The following is a 23751-nucleotide window of genomic DNA, read 5'->3' on the forward strand; positions in this document are numbered from 1 at the left end:
GGGTTTGGGTCATAAACGGGTCGAGTCGAAAGCAACACGATAAAAAACGTGTCATAAGCGGGTCAACCCGCGTAACCCACAATAGACACGTTTGACACGTTAATTTATTTGTGTTAACCCGAAATGACCCACTTAACACAACCCGTTTAACTCGTATAACAAATAAATATTTATTTTATTTTAGATTTGTCAAATACCTTTTATATCCAACATATATTTTAAATTTAGAAAGAAAAGTGAGTAATTATAAAAATTTACAAGGAATATAATTGGAAATTGAAACTTAACATTTGACGAGTTTCAAGGATATTATATTTTTGTTAAACTATGTTATTTTATTTTTGTTAAACTTTGTTATTTTGAATTTAGATTGAAGTGTATGTACTTCTTTTGAAGTGTAAAGAACTTATTTCTAGATGAATGTTATATTTCTGTTGAACTATATTATTTTGAATGTGGGTTGAAGACTTGAAGTGTATGCATTGCTTTTTAGGATGTAAAAAAATTATTTCTAGATAGATGTTATATTTAATATTATGCAGGTTGAAATGAGTTGTGTTACATTCGTGTCAACCCAACACGACTCGTTTATTAAGTGTGCCAAATGGGTTCGGTCAGGTCAACCCGCCTTATTAACAGGTTGGGTTAGGGTTGAAGGATTATGACACGATTATTAAATGGGTCGGGTTAGGGTTGAGTCATTTAGTCGAATACCCCTACCTCAACACGACACGAACCCGACACGCTAACCCAAATTGACACCCCTAGCCGCATAATGTGCAACAATATTTCAGATGTGAATTTATGACTTGTATGTAATTCAATAGAGCTTTGCTAGTTAAGCATTTGCATTGTTCAAATCTCCAAATTTTAGGATTTAGACCTGTATCGTAAATTTGCAATAGAAATGAACCAAAGCAAAGACTAATTTGAAATTATAGCTTCAAACAAGTACACAAATACAAAACAAGAATCACTGGCCCTTCATCTGGCTTCTATTTCTGAAACTGATACCTTGTTTATGGAAAAATTCTCCAACATGGTTTTGGACAAACTCCTGTTGCGAAAAAATGCTGGTTGTTTTGGTGGAACTGGTGACACAGTTTCATTAGTAATCATGAAAACAACATCTGACATAGAAGGCCTATCTATTGGACTGTCTTGTACACACAGAAGACCTATGTGGATGCACCTCAAAACGTCATTTAATGGATAGGAATCACCTAATGCTGAATCTGCAAACTCTAAGCATTTTCCTTCTCTCCACAATTCCCATGCCTGAAAAAGAGAAAAAGAAAGGTCAAAGTTATATCTCGAATAGAAAATGAATTGTTCTCATAGACAAAGCAATCTATGGACAAGGATCACATAAATAGGAACTTACATATCCTAATAGGTTAAGTGATTCTTCCCGATAACAGAAATTGTTATTCTTTTTGCCACTCACAATTTCTAGTAATAGTACTCCAAAGCTAAATACATCAGACTTCATTGAAAAGGTACCCTTAGTTGCATACTCGGGAGACATATACCCACTGAATAAAAGAGTTCAACAAAACTTTTAGTATATTAAGGCACTATGCATATAAGAATACACATGGATACTTGTTCACATACTCATTGATAGATTAACAAATTTACTTACTATGTTCCAACAATTCTCTTTGTGTTTGCTTCAGATTCATCTTGCCCAAATATTCTTGCCATGCCAAAATCAGAAATCTTTGGGTTCATCTCAGCATCAAGTAAGATGTTACTTGCTTTTAAATCTCTATGTACTATTCTCAATCTAGAATATTTATGAAGGTAAAGAAGACCTTGAGCAATCCCTTCTATGATTTTGAAACGTTTTGTCCAATCTAATTGATCCTTTTTCATAGGATCTACCACGAGCAATTGTGGAAGTAAGTACAAGCATTTAATAATATGAAAACAAAAAATTATCACCAGTAAAAGAATTTTAAGAGTGAGAATTTGCTAACCAAAGAGCAAGAAATCCAAGCTTTTGTTATGCATGTACTCATATATCAACATCTTCTCTTCTCTTTGGATGCAGCACCCAACAAGTCTGACGAGATTAGTGTGCTGCAGCTTGGCAATTAATATAAGTTCATTCTTAAATTCCACTACTCCTTGTCCAGATCTTTCTGAGAGTCTCTTTATTGCAACTTCTTGACCATTGGCTAATATTCCCTAAAAAATAACTAACAAATTATCCCTAATGTTTCAATTAATGATTAATTCTTAAATCATTTTATTTTAAAAGGTCTCTGAAGTATACCTTATAAACAGGCCCAAAACCACCTTCTCCTAACTTACTTGTAGTCGCAAAATTGTTTGTGGCTTCTGCTATACTCTCAAAGCTGAAAAATTCTAATGCACTACTCTTCTTCCTGTCTTTTTCAAATAGTTTTCTCTTCCTAGATCTGCTAGCATGACTTGTGCTAGCTCCTAACTCACATTGTAAGATTTCTTGCTCTGCTTTCCTCTCGCCTATTAATCATATAGTAACACTTAAAAGTGACTATAATTAACTCACAACTAGTAATTTTCATACATTATTTTGATTTGTTCGGAGAGATTACCTTTTTGTTTGCATTTTCTTTGAATGAAATTGTATAAGAAGCACAAAACTAGTAGTACTACAATCCCAGTCACAGATAGGACAACCCATATCCACCACTTAGCTGCAGAAACAAATAATAGTTACCACCATTCCTATGTGCAGAACATGTGCAAGTGTGTGTATTATGAGAAGCGTGCCAAAGCTATCTTCATAGAGGGTTAAATTCTAAATAATTAAATTATTGGTTAAAGGCTCACATCTGAGGTAAATTTACCTTTTTCTTGCACAAGAAAATAGACATTCAGACTGTAAGAATTGTTGCTTTCTTTGAAATTCACTCCTTTGCTCCAAATTGTACAGCTAGTATCGTTGTAATCTGTGGCCGCATAAGCAATGCAAGAACAATTATTCAAGCACTTTGCCCGACAATCGAAGAGACTCATGTTGTAATTTCCATCAAACTTGAATCCTTCACCAGACATAGCACCTTTTCTTTGCTCGAACTGATCATTAGGCTTCCTGCACGCTGGCAGTTGTTGCTTCACACAGCCGGGATAGGAACCATAGGAACAAGCACTGGCACCAAATGGTGCCAGCCCTGTCATCTCTAGTATTGCACCTGTGAAATCTATCATGTATCGTGATAATGTACGATTTTTATTCAGGTAATATGTAAAGTACTTCTCATTTTCATTTGAGATGTAACTAAAACTGATGTCCCTCTCATTGGAGAACCGAGGCACAAATTCAAAATGCCCATTTTGCCAATTGCCGCTAATCCAATAGGTGTTCCCTTGCCACCAAATGACCAACATACTTTCATCATCCATGTTGAAACCAGCAGTAAGGGTAAAAGTACCTTTGGCTGGGTTGTTTTCACTTATCCACGAAGTTAGTGACCAAATATCTGTAGTTTTCATACTAATCCCTAGTTTCATGCCAGGCAGAAGCGTATCCGTAGGGTAGTCAAAACTTTGCCATAAAACCTGCCTTGTAGATCCATCTGAATTCTGCTCCCTCAATATAAAGTTACCTGATTCCAGTAGCATGGCACTAGCATTATTTGCTGCTTGAACAGAATTTGACACAATGAGACTGCCTCCACTATGTGAAATGGTCAACCTGCCCAATTCATCAATCATAAGAATACCAGACTTGTCAGCAATTGGGTTGTCTCGGTTGGCAACCCACACCACCTTCTTATTGGCAACTAACAACACTCCATCAGCTATGTTGAATGAAATTCCAACATACCTATTTCTTGAAGAACCTGGGCTAAAAAATTCCAACCTGAATGTTCCACCAGATGAGGCCAGGTGCTCCCCATCTCTAAGCTTTTGGCCTTGTACCAATATATCTGTCTCAGAATGTGTGTGTCTAATCAGTAAGAAATAAATCAAACTGAGCAAGATAGTCATTCCTTTGCTACTCATCGACGGATAATTTTGAGACGAGAGATGATAAGGTAGTCCTACTCGTTAATTGTATATTGCTAGAAGCCAACCTGCTGGCTTTTTTGACCTGTTTTTCTTTTGGTTTTATTATTGACTTTATTATAGACTTTTTGTGCGTGACAAATATAACAAAGTTTCAACTTGTTTATTACGTGTGACACCCTGACGTGGACCCACTTAGGCTTTATGTCAAAGAAAACTCGTGTCTTTTTTTCAACATTCATTGTTAGAAAATTCTGCACTGTTCCTGTGTGTGGATGGCATGTGGGACTTATTTGGTGGAGTTTGTATTGTACTTTTTACCTTGTTTGTGTATTTATTGACTAAGAAAAGAAATTTTGATCATGTGAAGTTCTCTTACCACTGACCTTACCTAACTGATATTCATAAGTTTTATCTGGCAAGTGCTTTAAAAATAAACAAGAAAGAGATAATAAAAAGATGTAGTGGTAGCGCTTAAAAAGATCAAATTACAAGTCAAATCTGATGGCTCTAGCCGTATGCAATTGGTTGTTCAGTATTAACATTCAATTATTGGTAATGATTACTTTGCTTAGAGAGCATCATATCTATTTTGTAAACCATATGCTAACATTAAAACTCTGACTTGGGGTGTTGGGTATGTAAATTAATAACACTCAAGACGAAGATGATCAAATAAATTTTAAACTACTGTACGCATAAAACCATATACATAGACATCTATACTCTGTGATTCTCTCGAAAATGAAAATGTCACACACATATGACATAACCATCTTGTTAAAATGGGATATAACTGTTGCTCCTTATGGTAAAAATTTGCTTTGCGGCGGTATTGGTTGAAACATGAAATTGAAAGACCTAGGTTCCTTCACCTTGCTACCATCTCTGAAATTGATACCCTATTTGATGAACAATTTTCTGGTCTGCATTCAACAATTCCTGCCTCTGGCATATTCTTCCCAAGAAAAAACGCTGGTTGTTTTGGTGCAGGTAGCTTATTAGCTTCATTATATATCATAAATATCACATCTAACATGGCAGGTCTATCAATTGGGCTTTCTTGAACACACAAGAGACCAACATGAATGCACCTCAAAACTTGATCAGTGTGATTTAAATCACCAAAAGTTGGATCAATTAACTCCAAGCCTCTACCTTCTCCCCACAACTCCCATGCCTGAAACAATTCCAAGACTTGTATGAACAATAAGATGTTTATAGACAAAATAAGCTTAGTTTCATTAGGAACTTACATATCCAATAAGATTGAGTGGCCGTTCAGAATGGTAACTACGATAATTCTTCTGACCGCTCACAATCTCCAACAATAAGACTCCAAAGCTAAAGACATCTGATTTTGTTGAGAAAACTCCCTCCATCACATACTCTGGAGACATATAACCACTGAACAATTGAACAAACTTTGTCAATCAATGATGGATTAAACACATGCATATAAGCACATTCATATCCATGCACTTAGTTGTAAAATGATTTAATCACTCACTATGTCCCGACAACCCTGTTTGTATTTACTTCAGAATCATTTGACCCAAATATTCTAGCCATACCGAAATCTGATATCTTTGGATTCATCTCATTATCAAGTAAAATGTTACTGGCCTTCAGATCTCTATGAATTATTCTCAATCTTGAGTAGTTATGAAGGTATAGAAGCCCTTGAATGATCCCTTGGATGATGTTGAAGCGTTTCTTCCAATCTAGAATATTCTTTTTCACAGGATCTGTAGTAGTACATATGTGTGAACAATTGAAAAAAATCAAAAGAAAGATAATTTAACGAAATTGTCAAAATTTGCTAACCGAAGAGGAAAAAATCAAGGCTTTTGTTAGGCATGTATTCATAGATAAGCATCCTCTCCTCTTTATGAATGCAACATCCAACAATCCTAACAAGATTAGTGTGCTGCAGTTTGGCAATTAGTATAGCTTCATTCTTGAACTCCAAAAATCCTTGTCCAGAGTTTCTTGAGAGCCTTTTTATTGCAACCTCTTGACCATCAGGCAGTTGTCCCTAAATAGGAACTAATTAGTCCTAATCTAACAACTTATGTTTGATTTTTCCATTATTTTATCAAAAGTCATGAAGTATACCTTATAAACAGATCCGAAACCACCTTCTCCAAGCTTACTTGTAGATGTAAAATTGTTTGTGGCTGCTGCTATGCTTTCAAAGCTGAAAAATTGTAACTCATGGCTCTTCTTACCATCTCTTCTTCCTAGCTCATGTAATAATATATCTTTCTCTCTGTTTTTCTTCCCTATTAATTCAGTCAAGACAAGCTAAGAGATGACTCATTAATTTAATAATTATTTAGATGTATATAATTCAAATTATCGCTGAGGCATTACCGAAAGATCTAAGTTTTTCTTGTGTCACATAGTATATGGATCTGAACATGAGTACAATGAGACCACCTAATGTTTTAATGATGATCCATATTCGTGGTTTAGCTGCATTAAAAATGGAAAAAGATAAAAAAAATTATACATTTAGAATCGCCAAAAACAGAAAATGAAGAAAGAAGTTTAATACAGAACGATATGTAAAGATAGAAACTAAAAATATCACATTCAAACCAAATTAAGTCATTATGACTAAGAGAATACCTGTTGCACGAAATTTTATCCTTACAAAATAGTATAATAATGCCAGTATGGATAGTCCTCCTATTATTGCAGTGATGATACACAGGAATAATACTTGCGATCCTGCAGAATGAACAGAGAAAAGTAGAGCTTTTATTGATTATGATCAATGCTTACATTAACTCAGATAAGAAAGGGGTATGTGTAGGACTTACAAAATCTACAACAAAATTAAATATCAACTTCAAAGCCAAATTAAGTCAAATGAAATCCTTGTTTTGAATTTAAATTAGTAAATCAGAACATAACTATGGCAAATTAAATTTGATGGAGAGTTAAACCAGTGGCTCTGTCCATTGTGCAAGCAAGATAAATGGAAATGGTTGAATGTATCTCACTCACTTTATTAAATAACTTAATTTAGTCTCCTACATGAACACATGTCATTAGCCTCAGCCAATTTCGTGGAACTTATATCAGAGTGTTTCATCATAGAAAGTATCTATTTGAAGACGTACAAATTCGGAGTAATAATTGATCTTTTAAGTAAACCGACTGCTTTTACTGGGAACTGCAATTCAAGAACGAGAATGTGTAAAAGCCTCTTCTACCAACTAGTAGCTCATTGAATCTATAACTATATTGGCTAAGACCCCATCTTGACACTAGGCAGCATTGCATGTGTATGAAAAGAAAAAAAAATATAGATGTTACCAAGTAACAAATCTAAAATGTACAAAGAGGCATATAATAATGATTCTTCTGAACATTTTTACAGTAAATCAAGGTGAGGTTGTTTATGAGGAAGACCAAAATAGTTTGCATATCTAATTAAGAAATGTGTGACAGAACAATCACTAAGAGAGACAGGTGTTATACATAATGTACTGTGGAGCACAATTAAATATAGATGCTTCTAGGCCGAAGATATCAGTGAATGCTTTTTGAGTACATTTCAAATTATCTTTTGGCTGTCACCTAAAAGGGGAAATATAACAACTGTGCAGGCCTTAGCTAGAGAAATCATCCTTACCCAAGGCAGAGAAATGACTTTTGACACACTTTCACAAATTTGACACAAGTCCTACCTCCCAGCCCCTTAGCAACATGTACTAAAAACTGTTGAGGCAACTGGTCAAGACATAAATTTTCTTATAATAGATTTCATCAATTTCTCTGCTCTCAATAATTAGATAAAAGATTACAATTTACAGTTTAGTAGAATTTCATTTATAAATTAATTATGCAAAAATTCAATTAAAATTTATTAATCTATAATTGAACTAAACTTTATTGTAACTTCAAGCTGGATCCAAAAACTGAACAAAATATTGTCATGAAATGAGAGTTTAGATAAGTATAAAATTTATCAGAATGACTTGATGTTTTAAAATTCATAATATTTAATAAGAGCAAAGGCCCTAACATAACTTTTATCTTTTGAGAATAATATATCTAATGCATCAAATCTGTATTCGCTAAGTAAGCTTACCTTATAAGCTTTTATACTTTTATCATTTTACTTGTTAACTATCTTTTTGTCCTTTATAAGCTTTGACAATGATGCAGACTTACCTTTGGATTCAAAATCAAAAGGTGATTGGCGAGAGTATATATATCGGTAATCATCTGAATTTTTCTTCTCGAAATTTCGCCTGTCAGTGCCCCAAATCTCGCAGCCAGTCTCATCATCATTTGTTGAAGCATAGGCATGACAAGAACAATAATTCATGCACATGGCCTTACAGTCATTTAAAGTAAGTTTATCCCCTTCGTTGAACTTGAATCCACTCTGCAACATGATGCCTTTTCTAGCTGTGAACCCTTTGCCCGCAAAACACTCTTCATACTTTCGCCCAAAGCACCCATCACGGAAGGATGGATGTTCGCAGTTGAGAAATATGTTTAGTGCTCCATTCGTAGTCATACCCCAGAGTGCCCCCGATGTATCTAATGACAACCTTTGGAATGAGAAGACATCTTTATATACAAAATACTTGAAGTACTTTTCTTTCTCTTCTGATTGGTAGCTAAAATGGTAGTACACATCATTTGATAACACATGTGGCAAGTTGAAATTAGAATTTTGCCAAAGGCCACTAACCCAGTAGATTTCTCCTTGCCACCAGATGATCAATTGGTTTGTATTGTTGGGGTCCATCCCAAGTTTGAAAGAGCCTGAGGCAGGATCTCCCTCACTTGACCATGATGTTAGAGACCAACGATGCCCAGTTTTTGTATTAATTCCAATTTTCATCCCTGGCAGAAGTGTATCAGTTGGATAGTCAAAGCTCTGCCACAAAACCTGTGTAAGAAAATAATGCACGGATGGATGAACATATATAGTACCAAAAATTACCAGCTTGAACTTAACAAAAAGGACATAGTAAATTCAGCTGCTTACAATTCAAAGCTGATGACAACAAAGAGAATAAAAATAAACATGAAAATATGCTTATGATAAGGCTAGGTGGGAAGGTCCTCAATTAAAAATTGAAGAAAGCAAAGTTTCCTAACTGCCATGGAGCTCTTGTTTAAGAAATTTGAATAAATTGACAAAACATGCTATTACCAACAACCTGCTTTATAGATCCATCTGAATTCAGCTCGTGTAAGACAAAATTGCCCGAATCTAGCAGAGTAGCACTTGCGTTGTTCACTAATGGAGCCGAAAAGAGCACAATTTCCACTCCGCCATCGTGTAGGATTTTCAAGTGGCCATCATTACCGATTGTAAGAATTCCAGATTTGTCCAAGACTGGGGTGTTTCGATTTGCGACCCACACTGGCTTCTCAGCTGCTCTCGAGGAACCTAGATTATCTTGTTCATACCGTCTGCCTCTTGTGGAGGGGTTCCTTCCATAATCTGCAACCCACAATGGCTTCCAATCTGTGCTGGCATTTTCTACATCCGCTTGTTTATGCCATATTCCTACATACCGTTTTCTTCCACTACCACTAAAGAATCCTAACTTGTAGTTCCCTGAAGTAGAAGCCAAATGGTGACCATCTTTGAGCTGTTGGCCTTGTACTAATGTATTACTTTCGGTATAGGCAGCCTCTATGAACCATGTGAAATAGTGAATAAAGAGAAGATTTACTACTATGTTAGCCATTGGAGGACAGGGCAGAGGAAGCAATGTTGTAATAAATCACATATCAAAGGAAAAAGAGTTCCATCTAACTTGAAACCTTACATTCCTTTGCTGTGTTGAGCAGATAAACTGTGCTGAGTATTGATTCTTCAGTCAGGTGGCTGTGGATTTTGTCAAGCTTAATAAAATCAGTTTGGTCTGGTTAATATTCTGGAGATATTTGACCTGGGAAACTATTGGAAATACTTATCTATGAAAACGAAACGCAACTGGCATCCCAAAGTCCATGGTCAACTATCCAATTTTTCACTCCCTTCAAATAAATAATTTGTTTGAAATTTTCAAATTAAGTAAATAAAATAGAATAGTTTTTTATTTTTATTTTTATTTTTTAAAACGTCTTTGTTATCTATCAATGGAAGCCTGTAAATGGGCAGACTCAAGTTATAAAATCAATCAAATGCTTTCAATGGTAGTAGGTACAGATTTTTCTCGTTTGACGCAAAAAAGGGCTGGCTTCGTTTACAATCGACTCAGGGAATGTTTAGATATTGCCTATTTTGTTGAATCTGAAAAATTATTATTAAAAGTACTGTAGGTAAAGGTAAAAGTTAGTTGAAATAATATAGTAAGCTCATAAATAGTGCCAAAAAGTGCAATGAGACCATAAATAATAGTAAAAATAAGCTGAATAATGAAATAATTTTAATTTATAATTCCTTCCTTAGTGTGCGTTTGCCAACAGATGTTTGTGCGTTTTGTATTTTTTTTGGCTAGTTGTCTTGCACTGTTCACAGACCAGCCAACTTTAGTAAAACGCAACAATAATGTTTTTCCTTTTAAAAATTATTTTGCTATAGTATTTTCAGTAATAAGTTTTTAGTTTTCCGCAAAATAAACAGTATTCAAACAGATCTTAATGTCTCTCTTACCTTTTTATTAAGTGTGCATTTGGCATGGATAAAATTGCCAGCTTATTTTACTATTCAACTTATTTTTCTACTATTAATGGCCCCACTATACTCTTTGGTATTATTTATAAGTTCCATTGTACTATTTCAGCTAACTTTGACCTTTATCTATAGTATTTTCAACAAAAAAAATTTCAGTTTCAGCAAAATAAATGTGAGGTTTGTTGGGTTTTATCAATGTCCCCTCTTTTAAAATTGATATCCAACTGCTTCTATAGGTGCAACTTCCCGTGCAAGTGATGTAGCTATATGATGCACCTAGTATGCACCTAAGCCTGGCTTGGAGTTAGCATTATGCGTCTAGTTCTATAGTCTACCCCAAGTTTCAATCCTAGTAGAAGTGTGTCAGTGGTGTTGTCAAAGCTTTGCCTCATATTCCACTTTGTAGATCCATCTGAATTCATAATTTGGTGCAGCCTGAAATTGCCAGTATCCAGTAGAATAGCACTGGTATTACTTGCTCCTTGAACCGAACATAGTACTATAGACTGATCCCCACTGTATGAAATTTTCAAATTCCCATAATCATCAATAGTAAGAACGCTAGATTTGTCAGCTATTGGGGTTCTTCGATTGGCATCCGATGATGGCTTCTCGTTGTTTCTGTTGTACCATATCCCTAAGTAAGCTTTACCTGAAAGTTTGAAGAATCCCGATCTAAAATTTTCATTAGCTGAAGCTAGTTCATCCCCATCTTTTAGCTCTTTTCCTTGGACAAAATTTTCAGCTGGCTGAGAATAAGATGGCCCTGGCAAAAGTAGAAAATAGGAAAAAATGAGGAAAACAATTCGTGCTTTGCTAGCCATTATCAAACAGTTTTTGATCTGGAATGGAAGGGGATAGAATTTAAAAATTGATACAACTTATTTTGCTGATAACACTATAGCAAAATAATTTTTAAATATGTAAAAAATTACTGTTCACTCATTTTTTTACTGTTCATATGTCTTGGTGCAATGTTCATGTCCCATGGATAGTGCACTAGGTGCTGGTCTTTAAAAAAAAAAAAGAAAAAAAAGAAAAGACAAACGCTGAGAGCAAAACGCGGATCCAAACCCAATCTTCATGCTCAGTTGACGTAGGCATCGGGAGAAGTGCTGCCTAACTAATTCGGATCCGTTTGGATATAGCTTATTTTTGCTGAAACCGAAAATACTGTAGCGAAATAATTTTTAAATGTGTAAATAGTGCTGTGGGACCCATTTTTAATAAAAAAAATTGCTGAAAAGTGTAATTTGTGGAACCCGTAAACAGTACATGGTTGCACTGTTCATGGAAGACTTGATCAACAACTGCGGCTGGGGAGAAAAAAAAAAAAAAAAAACGCAGAAAGAGGAAACGTAGACGCGCAAACGCCCTATCCAAACTGCACCGATGTGTGTAGTGTTCCTAAAATTACGGATATTCTACCACCTCAATTCTTAAAGTTCAACTTTCCAACTGATACGACATCTTCTTGTATGCCTGCACTATTTTATAAACATTATTGGACTATCATGAAATATTTTATAAAAGTCATTGGTCTATCATTGAATCTGATGTGATTAATATAGCAACTTCGTTTCATTTTTCCAAATGGTTATATGCTTAAATAAATGAATCATAAAATTATGGCTTTGATCCCTAATAAGTCAAATGCAGCTTAAAATAATCTACCACCTCAATTCTTAAAGTTCAACTTTCCAACTGATACGACATCTTCTTGTATGCCTGCACTATTTTATAAACATTATTGGACTATCATGAAATATTTTATAAAAGTCATTGGTCTATCATTGAATCTGATGTGATTAATATAGCAACTTCGTTTCATTTTTCCAAATGGTTATATGCTTAAATAAATGAATCATAAAATTATGGCTTTGATCCCTAATAAGTCAAATGCAGCTTAAAATTTTTTATCATTACTGACGCCTGTACAAAGTTGATTACAAAATCATTTAAGAAAATTATAGCTAATAGGCTGAAACAAATTCATCCCAAACTTATTTCCCCATGACAAACAGGATTTGTTCATGGCTTGAGCATACAAGAAAATAGCATTATTGTCCAAGATCTCATTCACTCAATGAAACAAAAAAGGGTTAGGGGGCTAGATTGCTTTCAAAATTAATATAAGAAAGAATTTGATAAAACGGAATGGAGCTTCCAGGTGATATTCTAAAATTTTTGGTTTTTCTGCTAAATAAATTGGTTGGATAAACCAGTACATCAGTATTACTATTACCACTTTCACTATCCTTCTTAATGGTGGTGCTTAAGGCTTTTTTCTATTAAATAAGTTGGTTGGATAAACCAGTACATCAGTATTACCACTTTCACTATCCTTCTTAATAGTCAGGCTCGATGAACTTTTAATAGGCAGTAAATAAAAAGAATATTTCTTCCTATGCTAGCGATGGAGGACAGGGCAGAGAAAGCTATGTTGTATCAAAACACATATCAGAGGAAAAGGAGTTCCATCAAGCTTGTAACCTTAGAATCCTTTGCTTGGTTGTTCCTAGAGGAGCAGATAAATTGTGCTGAATTTTGATTCTTCAGTCAGCTGGCTGTGGGTGTTGTCAAGCTTAATAAAATTGTGTTGAATTTTGATTCTTTCATAAGAGGAAGAAAAAAAGATAAAAATAAAACTTGATTAAGTCAGCTGGCTGTGGTTCAAATTGTGGGCATGTCACTTGAAAATAAGTTGTGCTAGGAAATACTTATGATTTATCTATGAAATGCACCTGGCTCCCAAAGTCAATGTCAATGTACTCCCTTGAAATAAATAATTTGCTTGAAACTTTCAAATAAAGGTTTTTTTTCCCCCAAAAAACTATGTTAGCTATCAATGGAAGCCTGTTAATCAATCGCTCACTATAAAAAAATCAATCAAATGCTTTGAAGTCTAGTGGTAAGTAAGGATCTTCCTCACTTGAAACAATGGGCAACCAAAAAATAAAAACCGCCGGCTTTGTTTACAATTGACCAAGGCACATAGACTTTGTTGGGTTTATGAATTTTCCGTCATTCGAAAAAGATATCCAACTGCTTCCATAGGTGCAAATGATGTAGCTATAGCTCAGATGACACATTCTTTCCATACATTATAAAATGAAAGGCACAGGCTTCAGGTTTTAAAGCAACGTATGGGTTAAAAGTTAAAAGTACAAGTATAGTAAGAGCTTTTATATAGAGCTCTTACCTTTCCATCAATGTCTTCAACTTCCATGCTTCATAAGTCAACCACTCACTACTCATCCACGTCTACCCAACCAGCTCACTTTCACAGCCACCACTAAAGTACTGAAACCCTCTTGGCCTCGCCTTGCTTCTTCACCATCATCATCACCATTCCCCAAAACTCAAAGCTCTCGCCCAAATAAACGTTTTCTCTTGAACACCCAAGATTTGGCAATGAGAGTCATATTCGATAGCAAAAATGGGAAAATTTGGTTCAAAATTGGTCATTGGCCCAGGGCTGTGCTGCTTTTGAAGGCAATAAAGAGTGGTGTTGGTGAAGGTGACGGCGAAAGCTGATTGTACATTTGGGCCACCGTCCACAAGAGAGTATATATATGTGATTATTGTTATCCGAGAGAGAGAGAGAGAGAAAGATAGAGAGAGAGAGAGAATATTTTATGATTGGTAGTTTTAGCTCCGAAATAGCTTTAATGGCGGAATTGAAACGCTACTGACGACTTGTTGTAGGCCACATTGTCGTACACTTGTAGCATATAAAACACTTGTCGTTTAGTTGTGCTTAGAATCCCTTATTTCAATTGACAGCAAATTAGGGATTCAAGGAATAGTCTAATAATAATAATTGTAATAGGATCCATTTACTTTTTTTTAACATTTTATAAAGAATTCAAAAAACTGTTAAAAAATTTAATAATTTCTTTCGTTTTTTCATAAAAAGTTTCTTAAAATAATTTACTAAAATATGTCTTAAAGACATACGTTAGTAAAGCTCATAATAATAATAGCATCTTTAATGTTACCTATTACCTAATGTTTGTACTTCAAAGCACACCATAGCTCTACTATCTACCTAAAAAAAATTGACGGAATGGAATACTCAAATGCTTTAAGTTGTGGGCAATTGGGTTAGGAGTAAAAAACAAGTTTAAATTACAAATTAAACTCTTTAAAGTTTACGGGCATTTTGATTTTTTTTTTTCTGTTTATATTTAAAATTTAGATTTTGACCCCATTGTTTAATTTGAATCTTTATGTTTATAAAGTTTGCAATCTTTATAACTTGTCCAATTAAGGTTTCGTTTGAAAACTATTTATTTAGCTGAAATTGGAAATTTTTTGCTGAAAGTACAGTAGAAAAAAGGTAAAAACTAACTAAATAGTATAGTAGAACCCATGAAAATAGTACCAAAGGTGCAATGAGACCCATGAATAATAGCAAAAATAAGCTAAAAACTCTAATAAGTTATAACTTTCATTATTTCCCAAACGCACTCTAAATATGCCATATCATCTAGAAAGAAAAGTTAGTAAATAAAATAATTATCATTATTTATCTAATAAGAAAATTAAAAAATTCTCTCTCTCTCTCTCTCTCTCTCTCTCTCTCTCTCTCTCTCTCTCTCTCTCTCTCTCTCTCTCTCTCTCTCTCTCTCTCTCTCTCTCTCTCTCTCTCTCTCTCTCTCTCTCTCTCTCTCTCTCGTGGTGGCTTTTCAAATCAAAGAACCTAAAGTGACGAGTCGATCCTTAGCAACTCAAGAAAAGCAAGTGAATTGAACTAGTGAACTTCCCCAAGTTGGTATTTGTCTTCTAAGGACATCCCTTCCTCTAATTTTTTTTATTTTATTTTTTATTTTAAGAAAACTCTTTTTCAAAAATTATTATCTTCTTTCAATATGAGAGAATCTTTGGGCCAAGACTACCAAACCCTTTACTATAATACCTATATATAAGCCTTCAAATCCTTGTTCTTTGATGGACAAGAAAGACCGATTACTTCTTGAACAATGAATAAACTTTCCTTCTATATAATGCAAACTCTGGAAAAGTAATCAAGTCAACATTTCTTCCACACCAAGACAATCCAAATAACTGAATAAGTAAAAAAGTCCAAATAGAAATTTGAGAACGTTTCTAACAAATATTCAACTTGATTCAATCCCATCAAACAATTTTTCTTCTTTTTCATGATAGCTCCACCTTAATCCAAGTAGTCTTTTTCTTGAGTGATATGATCATCGTTTGCAAAACCAAACTCATCACTTGTACTTGTATCGATCAATTGCAAACTCTTACAATATTTTTTTCTTGAACTATACTAGTATAAACCTTGGGCTCTAATGCTGCTTGTTGTGCGATGGTGGAATTTATTATTTCACTTGTGCAAATAGCACTAACATATTTGAACAAGAACTAATAATGGTAAATGCATAAATCAACAAGCATAAACCTTAAAAATTCAATAATTTTCAATAAGGATGACATCACTTGACCTCTCTTACAATACTTTCATCATGGATATCTTTTTAACTTTAAAAGAACTATCAACTACTCTTCTTCTAGGTGTCTTCTACTTTATCAAGAGACTACTCTTCTTCTAAGACTTTTCTCCTTCATTAAAAGAACTCTTTTTTTAAAGAGTCTCTTCACTTTTAAGAAAACTCTTGTTTAGAAATATTATTTCCACCCCATATTAGACGACCCTTGGGCCAAGGACATCAAAACCTTTATTTATTGTCTATATATAAACCTAATAATCCTATTTCTTGGAGGACAAGAAAGTCCAATAATATCTTTGACAAAGTATAATTTACTTTAATTTTTTTTTACAAGAAGTAGACGATTTCACACGAAGAAGACCCTAAAAAAAAAAAACAATCAAGTTAACTTTCTTTCTATATGAAGAAAAGCCAAATGGTTACCAAGTCCAAATAAGAATTTGAGATAATTCCAATAGTTTACAATCTCTATATCTGTTTCTAAGACAATTTGGACAATTTTATCAATTTTTTATTTTTTTTTTTATTTTATAAGCAAGAACAAAAAGAAGACTAATTACATTTGGAAAGACTACCATGTCTATTCATAAATAAACATATATACATTTGGAAATGAATAGTGCATTTATCTAGGATCCATCCTTGAAATTGTTACATTATTGGTGGAAAAGTTTCTGCAATTGTTTTTATGAAAAACTTTTTTATTATTATTTTTTTTTGGGACAGGTAGTTAGATGGTTTAGTTAAAAAAACATATAAATAAGAAAAAAACATCTTACAGGTGAGCCTGTTTGTTGGATTTTCTTGTACGCACAAGAGACCAACATGAAAGCGGCTTAATGCTTCATTTGGAGGGCATATATGTTTCATTCAATGTTGTGTCAGTTATCTATAATCCACTACTTTCATTCCATATTTGCCATGCTTGATAGAAATTCAGTTTGACGCAGTTAATGCTAATTGTCAAGGATTCAAGGTTAGATTTCATATACAATTTACAAAGGTTTATTAGTTTGGATTACTTACATATCCTATAAGATTGAGTGGGTGATCTGAATGATAGAGATTGATTTTCTTCTTTCCTCTCAAAATGCCTAAGAGTAGTACTTCTCCATAACTAAATACATCAATTTTTGTTCAGACAATACCATTCATAACATATTCCAAAAACGTATAATTGCTGGAATAAGAAATGAAAAAAAAAAAAAAAAAAAACCGTTAAAACCATTTCCTAGCATGAGATCTTGTTTTTGTAAGACTGGGTTGTTATCAAACACCTAAAATCCTTTTCTAGCATGAAACTAGATCCTAAAAACTAGGTTTTTGAAAAATATGTTAAACCATTTCCTAGTATGACATTCCGAACCAACGGCTTAAGTGATTATTGCTCCACCCAAACTTACACTTTAAGTGGTTATAGTTGACCCCAAATTGATGCTTTAGGTGCTAATTGTTCACCCTGAGCCCCTTGAGCAGTAATCATTCACCATGAGTCAACATTTTAAGTGGTTTGAACTCACACAATCACATTCCGCATCATATCTCTATGTTTATGAGTTTGATTTGGTCATGAAATGTAGTATTTTCTTGTAGAATCGGTGTTCACTTTCATTAAGTCTGCCATTGGGGCATATGTAGACACGCAATTTTGCAAACAATCAAACCATTTATTTTAATCCACACAACACTCAAAATTGTAAAATAGTCATTTCACATGGGTGAAAAATTCCATGATTGATCTAACATCAAAATCCTCATCGTATCAAGCCATCATAAGATTAAAGGGTAAAATGGTCTTTGAGTCAAATGTCGAAGTTTTGACCAAGGTACCACAGTTGTATAAACAAAATATTTAATCATTCATAATTTATTTTTCACACAAGCGTAAATAATTACTTGAAAATTTTTTCAAGGAAGATGATATTAATTAAATTATGGTATCATTGTATTTTCATCATAGAATAAGAGTGTCAAGTTCATATGGCACCATTTTTCTCACTTAACAATAGGAATGCCTTCACCATAAGTCTACACCATTTTTTTCTCTTTCAGAAGTGTGCCTAAAAAATAAATTTTATCTCATTTCTCCTAAAAATTATCACTAACACTTTTTTTTTTTTTAATGAATTCCAAAAAACATTTCTCAGAACACATACGTTTTTCTTCAATCTCATATTCCTCAAATTCCAATAAACATAAAACAATTTCACAAAATATAATAAACATATAGTATCACATAATTTATCACACAAATTGCAAATGCAATGAGTTAGTATCCATATTTCAAGACAATGTTGCATAATATTATTCACGTATCAATGAATCAAAATCACGTTTGGATGGACATCATTATTTTTTCTTTTCAAATTCTTAGTCCACCAAATTGTTTAGATTAAAAATATAGCAAAAGAAACTCCACAAAAGATATAAGTAATTATATCTACGAATATAACTACTTAGATTTTTTCTTTACAAACATAATATCATACCACAATATAAAATTCCATAATCAATAACTTGTTTATCCATTTTGAAGCATGAATATCAACCTTTAGGATTGTTAAAAATATTTTAGTTAATAAACAAATTTTGAGACAACAAATAATATCCCCAATAATTAGCAATGATATAAAATAAAAAAAGAAGTTTAGAATAGTCTTACAATGCTATAGAATCACGCTACGAAAATATTGTCCTTAAAAGTTGATTTGTGCCACTTAGAGTAAAACTAGGTACAACTGGAGAAATTATATGGTCTTCTGGTGGACTATGTCACTTATCCACCATTCCACTAAAATGCTCCCACTTGTTTAAAATTGCTGAGTCAGTAATTAGTTTTTATTTAAAAAAAAAAAATTTCTAACTCAGCAATTTTAAATATGTGGGAGTTTTTTAGTGGAATGGTGGATCACGTCACTTGTCCACCATGAGGACCTTATAATTTCTCGTATGACCGGTTCTCTTGGACAAACAATCCTCCAAGATTAACTATAGCGTTAATCTTCATGATGGACGCATTTCTACTCACGAAGGTTCAAGGAAAACCCTCTATTGCCATTCTTTAGAACAAATATATATTGTATGTTTCTCAAAAAAAAAAATATATATATATATATATTGTAGAAAAATATGTGGGAGAGAAAAAAAATAGAAATTATATTTATAAATATAGAGTAGTCAAAAGACTTATAGGAAAGGGTGTAGCAATGGGTATTAGATAGGCTACTCATAACAATAATAACATATTTATCGATAACTAATAACCCATAAAAACCCAACGACTATATTATCCATTATTGCCCAACCACTATTTTTCTCATAATTGCCAACAGCTATTTTACTCATAAATTAATCCTAACAGCTAGAAAATAAATAATAATTTAAGTGTTTGGAACTCACATTCACAATAGCAGAAAATTGTAGTTTTCTCCCTATTAAGCTATTGACCCGAGGCCTTTTCATGTATCTATGGCACCTTGCAAAGTTTGTTGTAATTTCCCATATTAGCCTGATAAAATAAGAGGTTATAATCTAAAAAAAAAAAAAAAAAGGAAGGTTAAACAAGGTTCCCTTTTCTTGCTGTTATTCTTTTGAGCTCTTCTCATTCTTAGCTACAGTCTTAAGAGTGTTGTAGACTCCTCTCTCTCTCTATCTCTCTCTCTGTGCAAACAACAAGAATATTTTCAGACAGTAGATCACCCTATCTAGATTCCCCTTGTCGAAGTGAAAAAGCCTTTAGGCTTAACAAATATTACTATAAAATAAGATACAGTAGTGATACATATCGTAATCAATCTAATCTAGTTAAATCAGTTAATTGACACAAGCACTATTAATTCTTCTCATTACTTTTAGCAATAAAAATTGAAGATAAATGTAATCAGATATAGGCATGTAAGTATATAGCCCTAATTAAAAATTGTAATAAATCATTGAACCATACAAGCTTGTAAAGTCATAATCAAGTATAGCCCCTATCACAAAGGCATGTACATACATACTAGATTTTCATACATAACTTGAGTATTTTAGTATTTATCTAGCATCCAATTTTGAAATTGTGACATTATTTATTGAATAAATTTTTGGCTTATTTTCAGAAACATAACTCGAGTTTTTTAGTATTTATCTGGCATCCAATTTTGAAATTGTGACATTATTTACTGAATAAATTTTTGACTTATTTTTAAAAACATCTAACTCTTTCGTGATTGTGTTGATAAAAAATGCAGGTTGTTTCGGAGTAGATAGTTGAATAGTTTCATTTGCAAGAAAAGAAACAACATCTAGCATGGTGGGTCTATCGGTTGCTTGATCTTGTACGCATAAGAGACCAACAAGGATGCATCTCAATACTTCAGATGGAATGAATGACTCATCTAGTGTTGTAGGGTCTGTAAGCTCTAAACCTTTACCTTCATTCCATAACTGCCATGCTTGATACAAGCCCAATTATTCATAAATGTTAGCTATTAAGTTCAAAATTCCATGCATGTGATAAGAAGGGTTAAGAGGGAAACTTACATATCCTATAAGGTTGAGTACTGGATACTCAGAGTGATAGCAACTATTGTTTTTCTTGCCACTAATGATTTCTAATAGTAGAACTCCAAAGCTGAATACATCAATTTTTATTGAAACAACACCATTCATTGCATACTCTGGGGACATATAACCACTGAAATAATAATTGACAATAAAATTTAGTGTATGAACAAGCACATATATTCACTTACACACACTCATGAATAGAATTCAATTATGCATGCTTGAAAGGAAATGCATACTTACTATGTTCCAACAACCCTATTTGTGTTTTCTTCTGATCCTTTCAACCCAAATATTTTTGCCATGCCAAAATCTGATATTTTCGGATTCATCTCCTTATCAAGCAAAATGTTGCTTGCTTTTAAATCCCGATGAATTATTGTTAGCCTTGAATATTTGTGAAGATAAACGAGTCCTTGAGCAATGCCTTCAATGATGTTGAAGCGTTTTTTCCAATTTAATAAACACTTTTTGGTAGAATCTGATTCATAGTAGAAAATAATAGCAAGAAAATGATAAGTATATTAATTGACTTAGAATAAAAGAAAACAAAAATGTCATCATATAAGCAAATTTTCATAGTAATGAACATATGGCCTACCAAAGAGGAAGGAATCTAAACTTTTGTTGGGCATGTACTCATATATTAGTATATTTTCTTCTTCTTGAATACAAAATCCTAAAAGTCGGACAAGATTAATGTGTTGGAGTTTGGCAATGAGAATAGCTTCATTCTTGAACTCTAGCAATCCTTGTCTAGAACTTCTCGAGAGTCTCTTAATTGCTATTTCTTTCCCATCAGGTAATTTACCCTGAAAATATATTGTGTTTGTCACATTTTACTCACACTCCAAAATAGTATGCGTCATAACCCAAGTTACCCCAAATAAACCCAAAACCATAGACCGCATATCCATAGCAATGGGATAATGAAGGAAGAGATGGTCAACTGATTCACCATTACTCTTGCACATGAAATACCAATCCAAAATCCACACTTTCCTTTTTCGTAAATTATCAGTCGTCAAACATTTCCCTAAAACAGCAGTCTAAATAAAGAAAGCTACTTGAGAGGGATTCTTTAGCTTCCAAATACTTCTCCAAGGAAAACCATAGATAGTAGGGCCCACTAAAATTCTATAGTAATCATTAACCATGAACCCCTTATCTTTGCTAGGAAACCAACACATCTTATCATCATCAAACCCTCTTATTGAAGAACCATATATGGTTTCCATGAAGCCTGACATAGCTTCTAATTCCTGAGCATGCACACCCTTAAAGAAGCTCACATCTCAAAAGAGGACTCCATTGGAGGACTTCATAAGCTCAGCCACACTAGCCTCCTTATTCCAGCAAAATTTGAACAAGTTAGGATTACTAACAGTAAGAGATGTCTCTCCACACCAACGGTCTTGCCAAAACTTCACCCTAGACCCATCACCAGTATCATAGGGAATATGGTGTAAGAAAGAAGACCATCCCTAACTGATACTTTTCCATAAACCAACACCATATGGACCATTAACAGACCTAGTACACCAACCCCCCCTCCCCCTCCCCTCATGCACATCCATATTGCATCTCTATCACTTGTCTCCAAAGGGCATCCTTCTCAATCCCAAATCTCCATAACCACTTCCCAAGCAAGGTTTCATTGAAAATTCTTATCTTCTTTATCCCTAAGCCACCTGAAGAGATAGGAGCACAAACACTAGCCCAATTAACCAAATGAAATTTAGGTTCATCACCAAAATCGCCCCATAAGAAATTCCGCTGAAGTTTCTCAATTCAATTAGCCACACTAGCAGGTATATGAAATAAAGATACAAAATAAGTGGGTAAATTAGATAGGGTGCTTCTGATTAAAGTAACTCTACCTCCCTTGGATAAGTACAAGCGTTTCCAACCCGCTAATCTCCTCTCTATTTTCTTTAGAACCGGATTCCGTATAGTCTTATCCTTGAATTTAGCCCCCAAAGGAAGACCCAAATATTTCATTGGAAGAGTACCTTGCTTACAGCCAAGGACATTCAGCAATAAGTCAATATTATGCATTACTCCAACTGGAACCAATTATGACTTACCCAGATTTATCTTTAGACCTGACACCACCTCAAACCAAATAAGAATCATACAGAGAATCAAAATTTGTTCTTGGTCAGCATCACAAAAAATTATTAAAGTGTCATCCGCAAAAAGGAGATGAGACACCACCAAGGATCTTCCCTCCAAGTTACCCACACTAAAGCCTGACATGCGTCCTTCATGAACTGCTTTATTTAACATTCTTCCAAGAGTTTCAATCATCAAAACAAACAATAAGACAACGAATTACCTTGTCTCAACCCTCTGGAGCTACCAAAAAAACCCACAAGGAGAGCCATTAATCAAAATAGAGAAACAGACTGTAGATAAACAAAAGAAAATCCACTGTCTCCAATTAGTAGTGAAACCACTTCTTTCTAACATCTGCAAAAGAAAACTCCAATATACACGGTTAAAAGACTTCTCAACATCCAGTTTACAAACCAGCCTTAACACCGTAGTCTTCAATCTACTATCAAGGCATTCATTAGCAATAAGAACAAGGTTAAGGATCTGTCTATCCCTCACAAAAGCATTCTGAGATGTTGAGATTATATCCCCCATAACCATGCAGAGTCAGTTGGCCAAGACTTTAGCAATAATTTTATAAATCCCCCCAACAAGACTAATGGGCCGAAAATCCCTAATCTCACTTGCTGCATTTTTTTTAGGGATGAGTAATAAAAGTTGCATTTAAACTTTTCTCAAACTGACTTGTAACAAAGAAATGATGAAATACGGCCATAAGATCAAGTTTGACAATCCCCCAACAAGCTTGGAAAAAAGCCATTGGGAAGCCATCTAGTCCAGGAGATTTATCACCGTTAAAATTCTGTATGACATAAATTTTTTTTGCCTCTTTGAAAGGTCTTTTTAACCAACCTGCATTATCGCTAGATATCATTCGAAAAACATTCTCCACTTACATTATTTTATTTTCTATCAAAATTCTATCTAGCACGTGGGATGAGGCTC

The 23751-nt window shown here is 33.9% G+C and overlaps 2 protein-coding genes across 3 annotated transcripts; both read right to left on the reverse strand.

Moving 5' to 3' along the window:
* Positions 1-788: 788 nt before the first annotated feature.
* LOC126725478 (G-type lectin S-receptor-like serine/threonine-protein kinase CES101) lies at positions 789-4539 on the reverse strand. Its single transcript, XM_050430239.1, has 7 exons — positions 2841-4539; positions 2586-2687; positions 2282-2493; positions 1983-2193; positions 1646-1883; positions 1385-1535; positions 789-1278 (listed from the first exon to the last, which is right to left on the reverse strand). Exons 1-7 carry the CDS (start codon positions 3997-3999, stop codon positions 985-987), a joined length of 2367 nt encoding a protein of 788 aa, XP_050286196.1. The 5' UTR covers positions 4000-4539; the 3' UTR covers positions 789-984.
* Positions 4540-4670: 131 nt separating this feature from the next.
* LOC126725477 (G-type lectin S-receptor-like serine/threonine-protein kinase CES101) lies at positions 4671-10028 on the reverse strand. 2 transcript variants are annotated; one of them, XM_050430237.1, is made up of 9 exons: positions 9195-10028; positions 8191-8920; positions 6637-6738; positions 6379-6480; positions 6121-6287; positions 5830-6040; positions 5513-5750; positions 5259-5409; positions 4671-5182 (listed from the first exon to the last, which is right to left on the reverse strand). In XM_050430237.1, the coding sequence occupies exons 1-9, from the start codon at positions 9729-9731 to the stop codon at positions 4874-4876; spliced, it is 2547 nt and encodes an 848-aa protein (XP_050286194.1). In that variant the 5' UTR covers positions 9732-10028; the 3' UTR covers positions 4671-4873. The 2 variants fall into 2 exon arrangements, with proteins under 2 accessions (XP_050286194.1, XP_050286195.1); XM_050430238.1 differs by lacking the exon at positions 4671-5182 and having other exon boundaries at positions 5268-5392.
* Between the last annotated feature and the right edge of the window lie 13723 nt (positions 10029-23751).

Source organism: Quercus robur, chromosome 5 (genome assembly GCF_932294415.1).
Source record: "Quercus robur chromosome 5, dhQueRobu3.1, whole genome shotgun sequence".
NCBI classification, from domain to species: Eukaryota; Viridiplantae; Streptophyta; class Magnoliopsida; order Fagales; family Fagaceae; genus Quercus; species Quercus robur.